This window comes from Penaeus monodon, chromosome 16 (assembly GCF_015228065.2).
Source record: "Penaeus monodon isolate SGIC_2016 chromosome 16, NSTDA_Pmon_1, whole genome shotgun sequence".
In the NCBI taxonomy this organism is placed as follows: domain Eukaryota; kingdom Metazoa; phylum Arthropoda; class Malacostraca; order Decapoda; family Penaeidae; genus Penaeus; species Penaeus monodon.
Genome location: NC_051401.1, coordinates 47,314,375 through 47,326,874, shown reverse-complemented (window position 1 = coordinate 47,326,874; position 12,500 = coordinate 47,314,375). Strand labels below are relative to the sequence as shown.

Sequence of the window (12,500 nt, the reverse complement as noted above, 5' to 3'; positions counted from 1 at the left end):
TGTGTGTGTGTGTGGTGTGTGTGTGTGTGTGTGTGTGTGTGTGTGTGTGTGTGTGTGTGTGTGTGTGTGTGTAATATATGATTGTAATAATATATATATATGATATATAATATACAAATATGTATACCAAGGTATATTATAATAATATACTATATATATATATATAATATATATATATATGTTATAAGAGATTAAATAATTACTACTAACGCCCCTGTCGTGTGAAGTGTGCTTGTTATTTTGTGGGTTTGTCGTTTGAGTCCCTGTGACAATAATTATATACATTAACGCATCGTGTTTATTCATAGGTGTTATTTTACGTCATTTCATCGCGTATGATCAATTGTCAGTACTTTTTAGAAATCTATCAAGCATATTAAGCAGTTCATTACCATACCACGAGCAAATCATTTACACAGACACAACAACACAAAAACACAAAAAAAATAATAAAAGTATATAAATAATAAAAATATGAGTATAAAAAAAAAAATAAATCAAGAAAAAAAGATAAACATAAAACTATACAAAACACCTATAAGTGAATTTACTTTTGAGAAATCGGTCAGGAGAGACGGTTAATATTCACTCTCTTTTATTATAAGTGTTATTTTCACCGATGCATTTCTCGTTCAAAGGGACCCATTCGGCACGTTGTCGAGTGAAGTCTTGCCTTGCTTCTCGGGTGAGCATATGTTACACACACACACAAGCAACACAAACACAACAAACAACAACGAGACACGACATAATATATATAATAGATATAATATATATATAATATAATATAAAAAAAATATATAGATAATAAAAATAAATGCATATATGAATTGCCATTGGCAAGAACGCCACAATTGCTCTCAATAACATCTGGAAGAGACACGAAGCATTTAACCTTACGGACCAAAGCTGGAGGTTATTAGAAACTCATTAGTTTTCCCAATTGCATCATATGCTCTGAGTGTTGGGTGCTGAAGAAGGTAGACAAGAAAAAGATCAATAGTTTTGAAATGTGGTGTTACAGACGAGTAGTGCGTATTAGCTGGACAGAGAAGAAGACGAATGATGAAGTGCTGAAAAAATAAATTGTAAAGACCGGCTGTTGGACATCTTGAACAAAAGGAAATTAAAGTTTATTGGTCATGTAATGAGAAGTAAAAGTATTGAGAAAAACTTGCTGACAGGGATGGTGATAGAAAACAGAGGAAGAGGCAAACCGAAGACAATACTGAGCGACAACATCAAAGATATTTGCGGGTTGTCGATGGTACAAGTGGAAAGAAAAGCGTAAGATCGAGTTGAGTGGCGAAGGATGGTGGAGAGGTCCACGGCTGCTCAAACATGAGCATACCGTTATTGATGATGATATATATGCATATACATATGCGCATATATACGTATGTGTGTGTGTATGTGTGTGTGTGTGTGTGTGTGTGTGTGTGTGTGTGTGTGTGTGTGTGTGTGTGTGTGTGTGTGTGTGTGTGTGTGTGTGTGTGTGTGTGTGTGTGCGTGTGTGTGCATATATGCATGTATGTACAGTATAAATATATGTGTATAATATATATATATGTGTGTGTGTGTGTGTGTGTGTGTGTGTGTGTGTGTGTGTGTGTGTGTGTGTGTGTGTGTGTGTGTGTGTGTGTGTGTGTGTCTAAATATCTATATCTATATCTATATCTATCTATCTATCTATCTATCTATATATATATATATATAAAACAAGAAATTCATCAAAACAGAAATCGTACAATTTAAAGTTAAAACAAAATAAGCCAAGCGAGCGATGGAAAAGAAAAGAAAACGAAGAGAAGAGAAAAAAATAAGGACAATTGAAAAATGACGAGAGATAAGTTGGTGTCATTTCGAGGGAGAAAAAAAGTTTGACATTTACTTCCAAATAAAAATGCAAATGATTTCAGATGTGTCAATATACAGTATCACTTTTTTATTATTATTTTTATTATTATTATATACATATATATATATATTTTTTTGTTTCATTCTATCAGGGTTACTCCGACGTGGTATTTTGTTTCGTTTGTTATCAATCCATTCCACTTAGTTTCGTTTTCCTTCGACCAAATGGAATTTAAAAACTGATGTTATTAACAAAGACTTGTTGCATGTCAGTTGCAATGGATTAATTACATAATATTTAAGTCCACTCAACTGTGCGTAATCGCATTGCATCTAATTCATTCCATTTACATTAATATTAATGTAAATGGCTTATTGCACTTAATCCAACTTCAATTTCCATTATGCTGCGTTGGTGTTTTACCAATTAACATCAAGTAACATATATCACATTTCGTAGAAATACCTTGTAATCTCGTCTGGGAGCACACACATTCACACACACACGTATATATATATATATATATATATATTTATAATAGATATATTATTATAATATATTATTATATGATATATATATATAGGCATTCTATCATATATATCAATATATAATAACTATTATTACACTATATATATATATCGTTATATACTATTATAGATATATACATTATATGAGTGTATGTATGTATGTATGTACATGCGCACGCGCGCACACACACACACACCACACACACACACACACACACACACACACACACACACACACACACACACACACACACACACACACACACACACACACATATATACATATATTAGATAGATAGATAGATTGATAGAAAGATACATGAATGTGTATGTATATATACATATACACACACATATATACATACACATATACGCACATATGTATATATATATGTAATATATGTCATGTGTGTGTGTGTGTGTGTGTGTGTGTGTGTGTGTGTGTGTGTGTGTGTGTGTGTGTGTGTGTGTGTGTGTGTGTGTGTGTGTGTGTGTGTGTGTGTGTGTGCGCGTGCGCGCGTGTTTTCACTATAAAAAAAGGGCACGAATAAAAGAAAAAAACTTTTTTTTTTACTTCATATTTTATTTTAGCGGAGACGAGCAACTCCGTGCACATATTTCTCTTGTTTACAATAACACTGATAACGGGGCCTGGCATCGGCCTCGTACGAACACAGCGTCGCGCAACACTTAAGTAATCTACAAATTTAAGGATTGTGTGGGAAAGACGGAGGGCTAGAATTGTCCAGCAGCTTTGGGAGTTTGAGACACTTTTAAATTTCCTTTAATTCCCTTCGTTTTTCGCCTTTTTTAAAATTAAAAGTATAAGTGACGAGCTGAAAGTCAGAAGACGCAATGCATCCTTCTTTTGTTTTCCTTTTCTTCTTGTAATTCTCTCCTGGAAAGGAATCTGAAACGCTTTGTAGGGTTAAACACCAAAATTGCTGGACAAGTTAGCCAAAATTACATACAGATTTTTTTTTTTGTCTTTTTTATATATATTTTTTTATGTCTTCACTCTTCTATATGTCATACATGAGTAATGATTAATAAATGCCCAATGTTGCACAATACTCCCTATATTATGTAAAATATCTAAATATTGCAGTTTAAAAAATCCCACAAAATATATGACTTCAAGGATACGGGGAAAATAACATCATAGCTGAAAATCCTTGGACTAAAATTCACATGATTACAGTATTTATAAAACATAATCATCTTCTCGTGAAGAATTCCTGTGCAACTATCTACCTCTCCTTCATAAAATAAACATTGGTTATTTATTTACTTTTTTTTTGTTGCTGTATAATACTAAAACTATCTAAATATCTCTAAGTTCTGGACGACTGAGTCTGGAAAAATGTCTATAGAGGAAATTTGACATGAGGTCATAGAATCCGGTATTACATGGAAAGTATTGGAAATATGGAGAGTGTTCCCTAGACACGCTTGTACGACAAACGTCTCCGAGAAATGTGTATTAAGAACCCTTGTCAAAATTTGCGAAGAAAAAAAAAAAAAGATAAATTATTTTTTTTTCTCGATTTTCGTGTTAGAGTTAGGCATCAATGACATGATTTTTATTTGATTTGATTTTATCACAATTATTATTTTTTTAAATCGAAGTATGGCTGCTCAATTTTCCCATGTTTGAAAATATTTTATTTTATTTTATTTTATTTTTTTTCTTACCTTCTAAGATTTTTTTTTTCCTTCTTATTGTGACAAGGTCCAGAAATAATGCCTTGCAATGCATGTACAATTGCCCTTGCTGATGGTACGATAGGATGCCGCGCGGTGTGCAATACCGGGCTGCAACATGAAAACTACATGTCACTTTTCATTTCGCTAATATAACCGTTTCCCATGTTATTACAATGTGACAGATATATGTACACACAGCGACGGAATTCGCGATTTAAGTGAAGGGAAAAAAGAGGGAAAATGAGAATGCAATTTGATTTTTTTTTTTTTTTTTTTTTTTTTTTTTTTTTTTTTTTATGAGAGTTGCAGTCAAGCATTATCGTACACTGGCAAGTTACGTGTCGTATTCCTGCTGTAGCAGATTCTTTTCCATAAAAAAAGAAAAGAAATGAAAAAAAATATATATATATGGCCAAAGAACGTAGCCAAAGATTCTTATCTTTATTACGATAGTTATGAAAGAAGGCGGCTTTTTAATAGGTCGTTAAGGGGGGGGGGGACTAGGAGGGGAGGAGGAGGAGGAGGAGGAGGAGGAGGAGGAGGAGGAGGAGGAGGAGGAGGAGGAGGAGGAGGAGGAGGAGGAGGAGGAGGAGGAGGAGGAGAGGACTAGGAGGGGAGGAGAAAGGAGGAGGAGGAGAAGAGGAGGAGGAGGAGGGGGAGGGAGGGGGGAGCGAGGAGGGAGGGAAGAGGAAGGGAGGGTGGGGTGGGGGAAGCACGATCTTTTGCGAGCCTTTTGACATTTCATCTTTGTCGTTTACCATTTCTTCAGGAAAAAAAATATAAATAAATTAAAGAAGACGACAAATTTTGCGATAAGTTTATATTCTTTCTATCGTTATCATCTCTTAAGAATGTTTTGCCAAAATTTTGAATGACAACAAAAGAAATATAATGGAAGAATAATGAGAGGAGAGGGAGGGAAGGAGGGAAGGAACGAAGGAAGGAGGGAAGGAGGGAAGGAACGAAGGAAGGAGGGAAGGAGGGAAGGAACGAAGGAAGGAACGAAGGAAGGAATGAAGGAACGAAGGAAGGGAGAGAGAGAAGGAAGGGAGAAAAAGAAGGAAGAAAGGTAACAAATGGGAATGAAGGAAGGGAGAAAAAAGGTAAAAGAAAGGGAGCGAGAGAAGAGGGAGGAAAAAAAGAACGAAGGAAGGAAGGAAGGAAGGGAGAGAGAGAGAGAGAGAGAGAGAGAGAGAGAGAGAGAGAGAGAGAGAGAGAGAGAGAGAGAGAGAGAGAGAAGGGAGAAAGAAAAGGAAAGAAAGGAGTGGAATGAGTGAAGAAAGAAAAAAGTAAAAGAGAGTGAGGGAAGGGAGAGAGATGGAAAGAAGGAAGGGAGAAAGAGAAGAAAGAAAGAGGAAGAAAGGAATGGAATGAAGGAAAGAAGAAGAAGAAAAAATAAAAGAAAGGGACCAAGGGAAGGAAGGAAGGAAATATGAAATGAAAATCGATTTTACTTGAAGGACTAACAAGAGAAAGTCCGAGACTGGGATCCCGATAGCTTCACAGTCCGAAAGGTTGATTTCACGGCAGAGTTAGCGAATTCTAGAAATAGAAAGAATTAAAAAATTCTCTTAGAGTAGTTGATGATCACATATTCCTAAATTAATCACATGATTTACTGAGCGTATGTGTGTATACATACATACATACATACACGTATACATACATATATACAGTACATACGGTCATGTACAATATTTCACTCGATAACAGAAAATCCGATACACTTAACGACACCACAGATAGTGAATAAAAAGGACAAAAAAATCTACATTTTCTCTTTTCCCTCGACTTCCGCCGAAAAAAAAAAATTGTACCGAAGTCCTTTACATTATTATTTTTTTTTTCTTTTCCTTTTCTTTCTTTTTTTTCGAAAATCCCGGGGGTTTTGGACACGGACTTCCCCAGGGCGCTATAACGGGGTTCCACTCGGGGTATATGTCGCCTTGATTATTTTATGTATTTATGTATACAAACCTCAATGTCATGTAGATAGAAATAGAGACTTCGCTAAACGGCTTTTTACTTGTTTTTCTTGTTTTTTTTTTTATATTTGTAAGTAAAGGTATCGCAGGTAGATGGGAGGGCACGTGAATATTTATATATATCTATATATATTCATATATAGTAATGTGTAATATCATTCACATCTTCGAACTAATCTAAAACACTCATTTCTTTTTTTATTTTGTTTGTTTGTCTTGCCTGTACAAAACATACCCCAACGCTAAAAATCTCTTGGCACAAGCAACCAATGTAAATTCTATGGCACATTCACATACATTCTATTCTACAAGTGATGTTGATATGTTGGTTGCGCCAAGCTTTCCTAAATGTGCAAATGAAAGGAGAAGGGAAAATAGCTGCAGTTTTTCAAAGTCCTGCCGCTCGGAGTCACAGCTACGAAATTATACATATACATATATATATATATCTTTTTAAAAAACCGTAAATAAATAAAAGCACCAACCGAAATTCAAGGAAAAAAAGAATATAAATTCAACTATGTTATTTTTTTTTTTCTGTCTCTTTTCTTTTTTCTTCTTTCCCGCAACGCTTTATCACACACGGTGTCGGGACGTGACTAAACTAGGAAAAAAAGCACCAATATTGTGACTGTAAACTAGAGGAGTTTATACACACTCTCAGTCGAGGAAATATGGCGAGCACTTGAGTGTTTTTTTCCCCTTATTTTCGTCTCCTTTCTCGCAGACAGGGTATTGCTGTGGGAAGTTTTCTTAAGGAATGCCTCTTTCGATGATTTGTCTATCGTTGATAATGAACGTGGAAATGAAATCTGGGAGAAAAAATAATTTTCGAATGGCGTTTTCCCGTTTACTTTGTTCTTCTCGCGGCATTTTAAAAATCTTCCGAAACAAAGCGTACCGAACTCTCTCTTTCCTGCATTATAGCAACGTTGCATCAGCCAATCACCGTGCAAAAAGGGAGTGAAGAAGCAGCTCTGAATGCCCCGCCCACAGCAAGAGCTCGCCACGCCCCCTCGACCGCCAGCGGGTACGACTTCCAGACCAAATTGCCAAATAACCAATTACTAATATTGCCATCTACACGTCGTATAAGTGGACCAGAGAACACAGAGAGGAAACAACCACGTTATCTGGACCGAGATATTCGCTTAATTATTGCAGTTTCAGGCGTAATGTTTCTGAAGAGTGACTTCGGTTCGAGTGCGACCAGCCAGTGTTATTATTATTATTATTATTTTCTTTCTCTCGTTCGTTCTCTCTCTCTCTCTCTTCCTATAATATCGATCACTAAAGCTCACTTTCCTTAAGTTCCGCTGGGGAAAATGAGCTTTAGTCGATCACCTCGTCTTCCTCTTTGGCCTCGTACTCGCTTCAACCTGTCACAAAAAGTCTCTAAGACTTTCTACAGAACAAATAAGGAGGTGAGGGCTCATGACGTCATCAGGGGCGTAGAGACCAATCTATCCTTTTATTTATTTACTCGTTTGTTGCATAATAAAATTCATGAGTTGATGCATTAGCAAGCGAACTTTGCATGTTAGTCTGGGAGGGTGAGGATGACAACTCATCGTTATATTTGAATTCTTACATCTACTTTTCTCTTTCTCTCTTTCATTCTCTCTTTCTCTCTCTAACATCATATGCGTCTCTTATAAATATATACAAGATAATATGATTGGAGTCTGAGCCCTGGACTGATCCCTTTAAGACATCTCGCTAGGACACGGGGCACATTCAAATAGAAATTGGCATTAAGTATCTCTAAATAATGGACATGTTTGTAACAAAAACGTACAAAATATATATGTCTTGCCGTCTCTCTTTGCACCACACCAACTCTGCACACTCGTCAGTCCATAAGAGTACATAATTCACGATGGAATGTTAAGCAGCAAAATTATATACCACTGCAGAACCTTTGACTACCCCGGCGGAGTCGAGGCCCCGCCGGGCATACGTTATATACAACGGCCGGCAACGCTGTGCTCCTGGGGTGTGACGCACAGCCGATCTCTCCGCCGTCTGCGCTCGCTATACACATACCTACGTTCCCCTCCCCCCTCCCCCCGTCACAGCCTCACACCCCAGCAGCGCCGGTCGCCGCCGCCGCCGCCGCCGCCGCCACCACCTGCGCCACACAGTTCGCCTCTATCACATGTGAGGATTAGTCTCCGGCTCGGAGAGATGTGTACAATGTGTGAGAATACCCTGTTTGTACAGTGTGTACAGGTTCACAGCGCTACACTATACAGCGGTATGTACAAGGGCCGCGCCCCCACCCGGGGATCACGAGTGCGGCGCGTCCCGGCTGCGACGGCGCCGCCGCCCCGTGTCGCGCCGGAACACCACGTTGGTGGGGTCGTCGGCGAGCAGAGGGAAGCGGTGGATGGAGTGGATGTCGGCCGCGATGTAGCCGCTCACGCTGCCCTTGCTCACCAGCTCGCCGCGCTCCTCCACCGACCACTCGTGGCGCGTGGGCGAGCCGCGCTCCGCCAGCAGCCGCTCCATCTCCCACGCGCGCGTCACGGCGTGGCGGTGGGCGTGGCGCAGCAGGCGGTGGCGGGCGTTGGGGGCGTCGGTGCCATACATGAGGACGAGCGACACGTCGTTGCCGACGACGCGGATCTCGTGGTGCTCGCCCTCGTCCCGCGACGTCACGTTGAAGCGGCCACTGAGGCGCTGCAGCTGCTGCAGGTCGTCCTGGCGCAGGGCGGCGTTCTCCTTGACGAGGTAGAGCGTGTGGTGGCGGTGGTGCGTGAGGGCGACGTCGAGCAGCGCCGAGCCGTTGAGGACGTCGCGCGCCACGTCCTGCACCACCGAGTTCTCCCTGGACGGCACCAGCGTGACCACGGCGCGCCCCTCCACGCGGGACACCATCACGCCCGGACCCAGCATGGGCGGCGACGACATGAAGCGGCCGAGGGCGTCCCAGCCGGGGATCGCCCAGGCAGGGGCGTCGGACCGAATCAGGGACTCCGGCAGCAGAGACGGCTGCGAGAACTGCCGAAGGACGCCTTCCGTGGAGCAGGAGAGGCCGGAAATCACGCGGAGGGAAGGAGCCAGCTGGCGGGCCTGGAGGAGGCCTCCCTCCTGCCGCTCCACCGTCTCGTCGTGGTAGCTGGAGCCGAGCATGCGCGACAGGTCCACGCCGTACAGCTTCAGCCAGCTGTTCAGGTCTGGAAAGGGCGGGAGCGTTAGGGAAGCCCTTCATCATGACGTGCCCTAAGTGGCTCGACTTCAGCCATAAACTTACAAGTCGAAGGACCAAAAAATAAATGTCCATGCATGTGTGTGTGTGTGTGTGTGTGTGTGTGTGTGTGTGTGTGTGTGTGTGTGTGTGTGTGTGTGTGTGTGTGTGTGTGTGTGTGTGTGTGTGTGTGTGTGTGTGTGTGTGTGTGTGTGTGTGTGTGTAAGCGCTTGCGCGTGTGCTTTTGTGTGTCTGTATGTATGTCTATATACAAAAAAGAATAAACACATGCATGCTTTAAGCACGTAAAACACCTGATTCTAAACAGAGATAAAGCTGGTCCTATTCTTCCCAACTAAGAAGTCGAGAACCGATATTTCGCATTCCTAACTTGAAAGTCACAGATTTCGAGAACAAATCAAGAGTGATCGCTGGCCAACGCCTCGCCAGAGTGCCCATCCGCAATCCGGCCGCGAGCCTGCAAGAGAGAGCCCGTGACGTCAGCGGCGAGCACGCGGCGACGGCCCTTACCTGTGTAGTGGTTGGGGTGTCGGTTGACCGGGTTGACGGGGTCGTTGTCGTGGAAGCGGTGCACGTAGACGGCTCCAACGTGGTCGGGGGCGCTGGTGACCAAGTCGTACCTCGGGGCCATCCACATGGCATGCACGGGGTCGTACGTGTGGAGGCCGAAGACGATGAATCCCGTGACGGGATCCCGAAGGCCTCCCTGGAAGTCCACGTGCAGGAGGAGGTCGGGGCGGGAGTCGGTGAGCGTGGCGCCCCACGGAGACCTCACGACCTCCTTCACCAGAACTCCTGAGTCGTCAAAGACGGCCACGGGCGAGCCCAGGTGGTCCGTGGCGATCCACAGGCGCCGCTTGCCCGTGTGGATGGCCATGAGGTGGCCGCGTTCATCGTACTCTAGCGCGTGTGTCACACCGCGCTTCGGGTAGTGGATGTGTGTCGGGAGGTCGGGCCGACGCAGGTCGGCGTAGAAGAACTGCGTCACATTGCCGTGGTCGTCCTCCCACACCGCCAGGCGTCCGTGGTGGTCGTGCCTGCACCAAACCTTGTACTGGCCCTGCTGCCAGGCGGACTTGAGGTTCCCCCTCGCGCTGTAGCTGAGGTGGACCTCGCCCTGGCGCACGACGGCGCCTCCGGGCGAGTACGTGTTGAGCTCCACGTCGCCCCAGCCCACCAGGCGGTCCGCGCCGTCGTACGTGGCCGTCATCTCTCGGCCGCCCTCCACCACGGCGATCATGTTGCCGTTGGCGTCGTAGCGGAACTGCCACGAGTCGGAGCCGTCCACGGCCTGCAAGAAGCCGTCGGGAGTGTAGGTGTAGTTGGTGCGCTTCTCGTCCGTGCCCGAGCCGCGCCACGTGGACATGGTGGCGAGGCGGCCGCGCGTGTCGTAGCCGTAGCGGTTGCGGTAGACGAGGCGGCTGCGCACGGTGAGCGCCGACTCGACGACGCGGCCGTGCGGGTCGAACTCCGTGACGCGCAGCATGATCTTGCGCACGTCCTGGATGACGGTCTTGTTGTGGTAGGACGACGTCACCTTCATGTCGCCCACGCTGTCCAGGGTGCCCAGGATGATGTTGTACTTCATGTCGTAGTCCGGCTGCTCCTTGCCGTTGATCTCGACCTCGACGCGGCGCGGGCGGGCGTTGCCGTCGTACAGGAACCTCAGCTTGGCCGAGTCGAGGACGGCCGTCGAGCCGTAGCGGATCCGCTGCTCCTTGACGAGGCCGCCGTGGTACTTGTTGTCGCTGCGCAGCTCGAAGCCGCGCTCGCGCACCGACACGGTCCGGATGAGGCCGGTCTCGGGGTGGTAGCCGTACTCCACGGAGCCGTCGCCGAAGATCTGCAGGTGCAGGCGGCCGGTGTTGTCGTGGTGGTAGATGACGCGGCTCGCCTGGTGGGGCAGCACCTCCGCCAGGATCTTGCCGTCGTCGCTGTAGAAGAGCTGGTACGGGTGGCGCGGCGAGCCGGGCGGCGTGAAGCTGAAGCGGTTGTGCAGCAGCGACGGCTGCACGTGGAAGGTGTACTTGTGGCCGCGCGGCGTCGTCACGGCCGACAGGGCGCCGCCCTCGTCGTGCTCCAGCAGGTGCTCGCTGCCCGACGCCACGCTCACCTTGTACGGCTGCGGGAGGCAGGGCACAGGGGTTAAGGGTTGGAACCATAAAATGAATTGGATATATATGCAAGGCAGTAGAATTAAATACACCGACGTTATCTCCAGCCGAGAAGCCCAAGAGAACGGCTCATCCCCAACTCACCTTGACGCTGGACAGGTCCTTGAAGGAGTACATGACCCGCGTGCCGTCGGCGTAGGAGACGCCCTCGTACCTGCCGGCGCGGTCGTAGGAGTACTGCTCCCTCATGTCGCCCCAAGTCCACTCCTCCAGCTGGCCGAAGCGGTTGTACTTGAGCTGCACCGGCAGGAAGGGTTGCGCGGGCGTCCACTTGAGCGGGCGGCCAAGAGGGTCATACGTCACGTTGAGCAGCGTCGCCCCGACCTCGTTCAGAACAGCCTCCGTGCCGGTGTACAGGTCGTACTTGAAGGTCAGCAGGTCCTCGCCGTTCACCCTCATCTTGCGGCCCACCTGTTGGGTCGGGGTGATCAGTGGGCCTCTCTCTCTCTCTCTCTCTCTCTCTCTCTCTCTCTCTCTCTCTCTCTCTCTCTCTCTCCTCTCTCTCTCTCTCACTCTCACCTCTCTCCTTCTCTCTCTCTCCTCTCTCTCTCTCTTCTCTCTCTCTCTCTCTCTCTCTCTCTCCTCTCTCACTCTCTCACTCTCTCTCTCTCTCTCTCTCTCTCTCTCTCTCTCACTCTCTCACTCACTCACTCACTCACTCTCACTTATTTAACATACACTATTAATATATATACACCTTTATTTATCTATAAGTTCATTTTTACATGTGTGTGTGTGTGTGTGTGTGTGTGTGTGTGTGTGTGTGTGTGTGTGTGTGTGTGTGTGTGTGTGTGTGCTGTGCGTGTGCGTGTGTGTGTGTGTGTGTGTGTGTGTGTGTGTGTGTGTGTGTGTGTGTGTGTGTGTGTGTGTGTGTGTGTGTGTGTGTGTGTGTGTGCGTGTGTGCGCTCGCCTCACCTGCGTCACGGGTCCCTGGCGATCTCCAGCCTCCACGAAGTACTTCCAGTCGAAGCTGTTAACGAGCTCGTTGCCGATCTCAGTGCGCTGCCTGCCGGAGACGGGGTAGGAGTGTGCGAGCGT

General features: G+C 45.5%; 1 protein-coding gene across 1 annotated transcript in view; it reads right to left on the bottom strand.

Moving 5' to 3' along the window:
• Positions 1 to 5,912: 5,912 nt before the first annotated feature.
• The window catches only part of LOC119583079 (teneurin-m-like), a 37,168-nt gene continuing 30,580 nt past the window's right edge, over positions 5,913 to 12,500 (bottom strand). The window contains exons 10-13 of the mRNA XM_037931587.1: positions 12,378 to 12,500; positions 11,547 to 11,873; positions 9,799 to 11,410; positions 5,913 to 9,256 (exon numbers count right to left, since the gene is read on the bottom strand). The exon at positions 12,378 to 12,500 is cut by the window's right edge and continues 113 nt beyond it. Of these exons, the coding sequence (XP_037787515.1) occupies positions 8,367 to 9,256; positions 9,799 to 11,410; positions 11,547 to 11,873; positions 12,378 to 12,500 (2,952 nt within the window). The 3' untranslated portion in view covers positions 5,913 to 8,366. The remainder of the gene's footprint in view (positions 9,257 to 9,798; positions 11,411 to 11,546; positions 11,874 to 12,377) is intronic.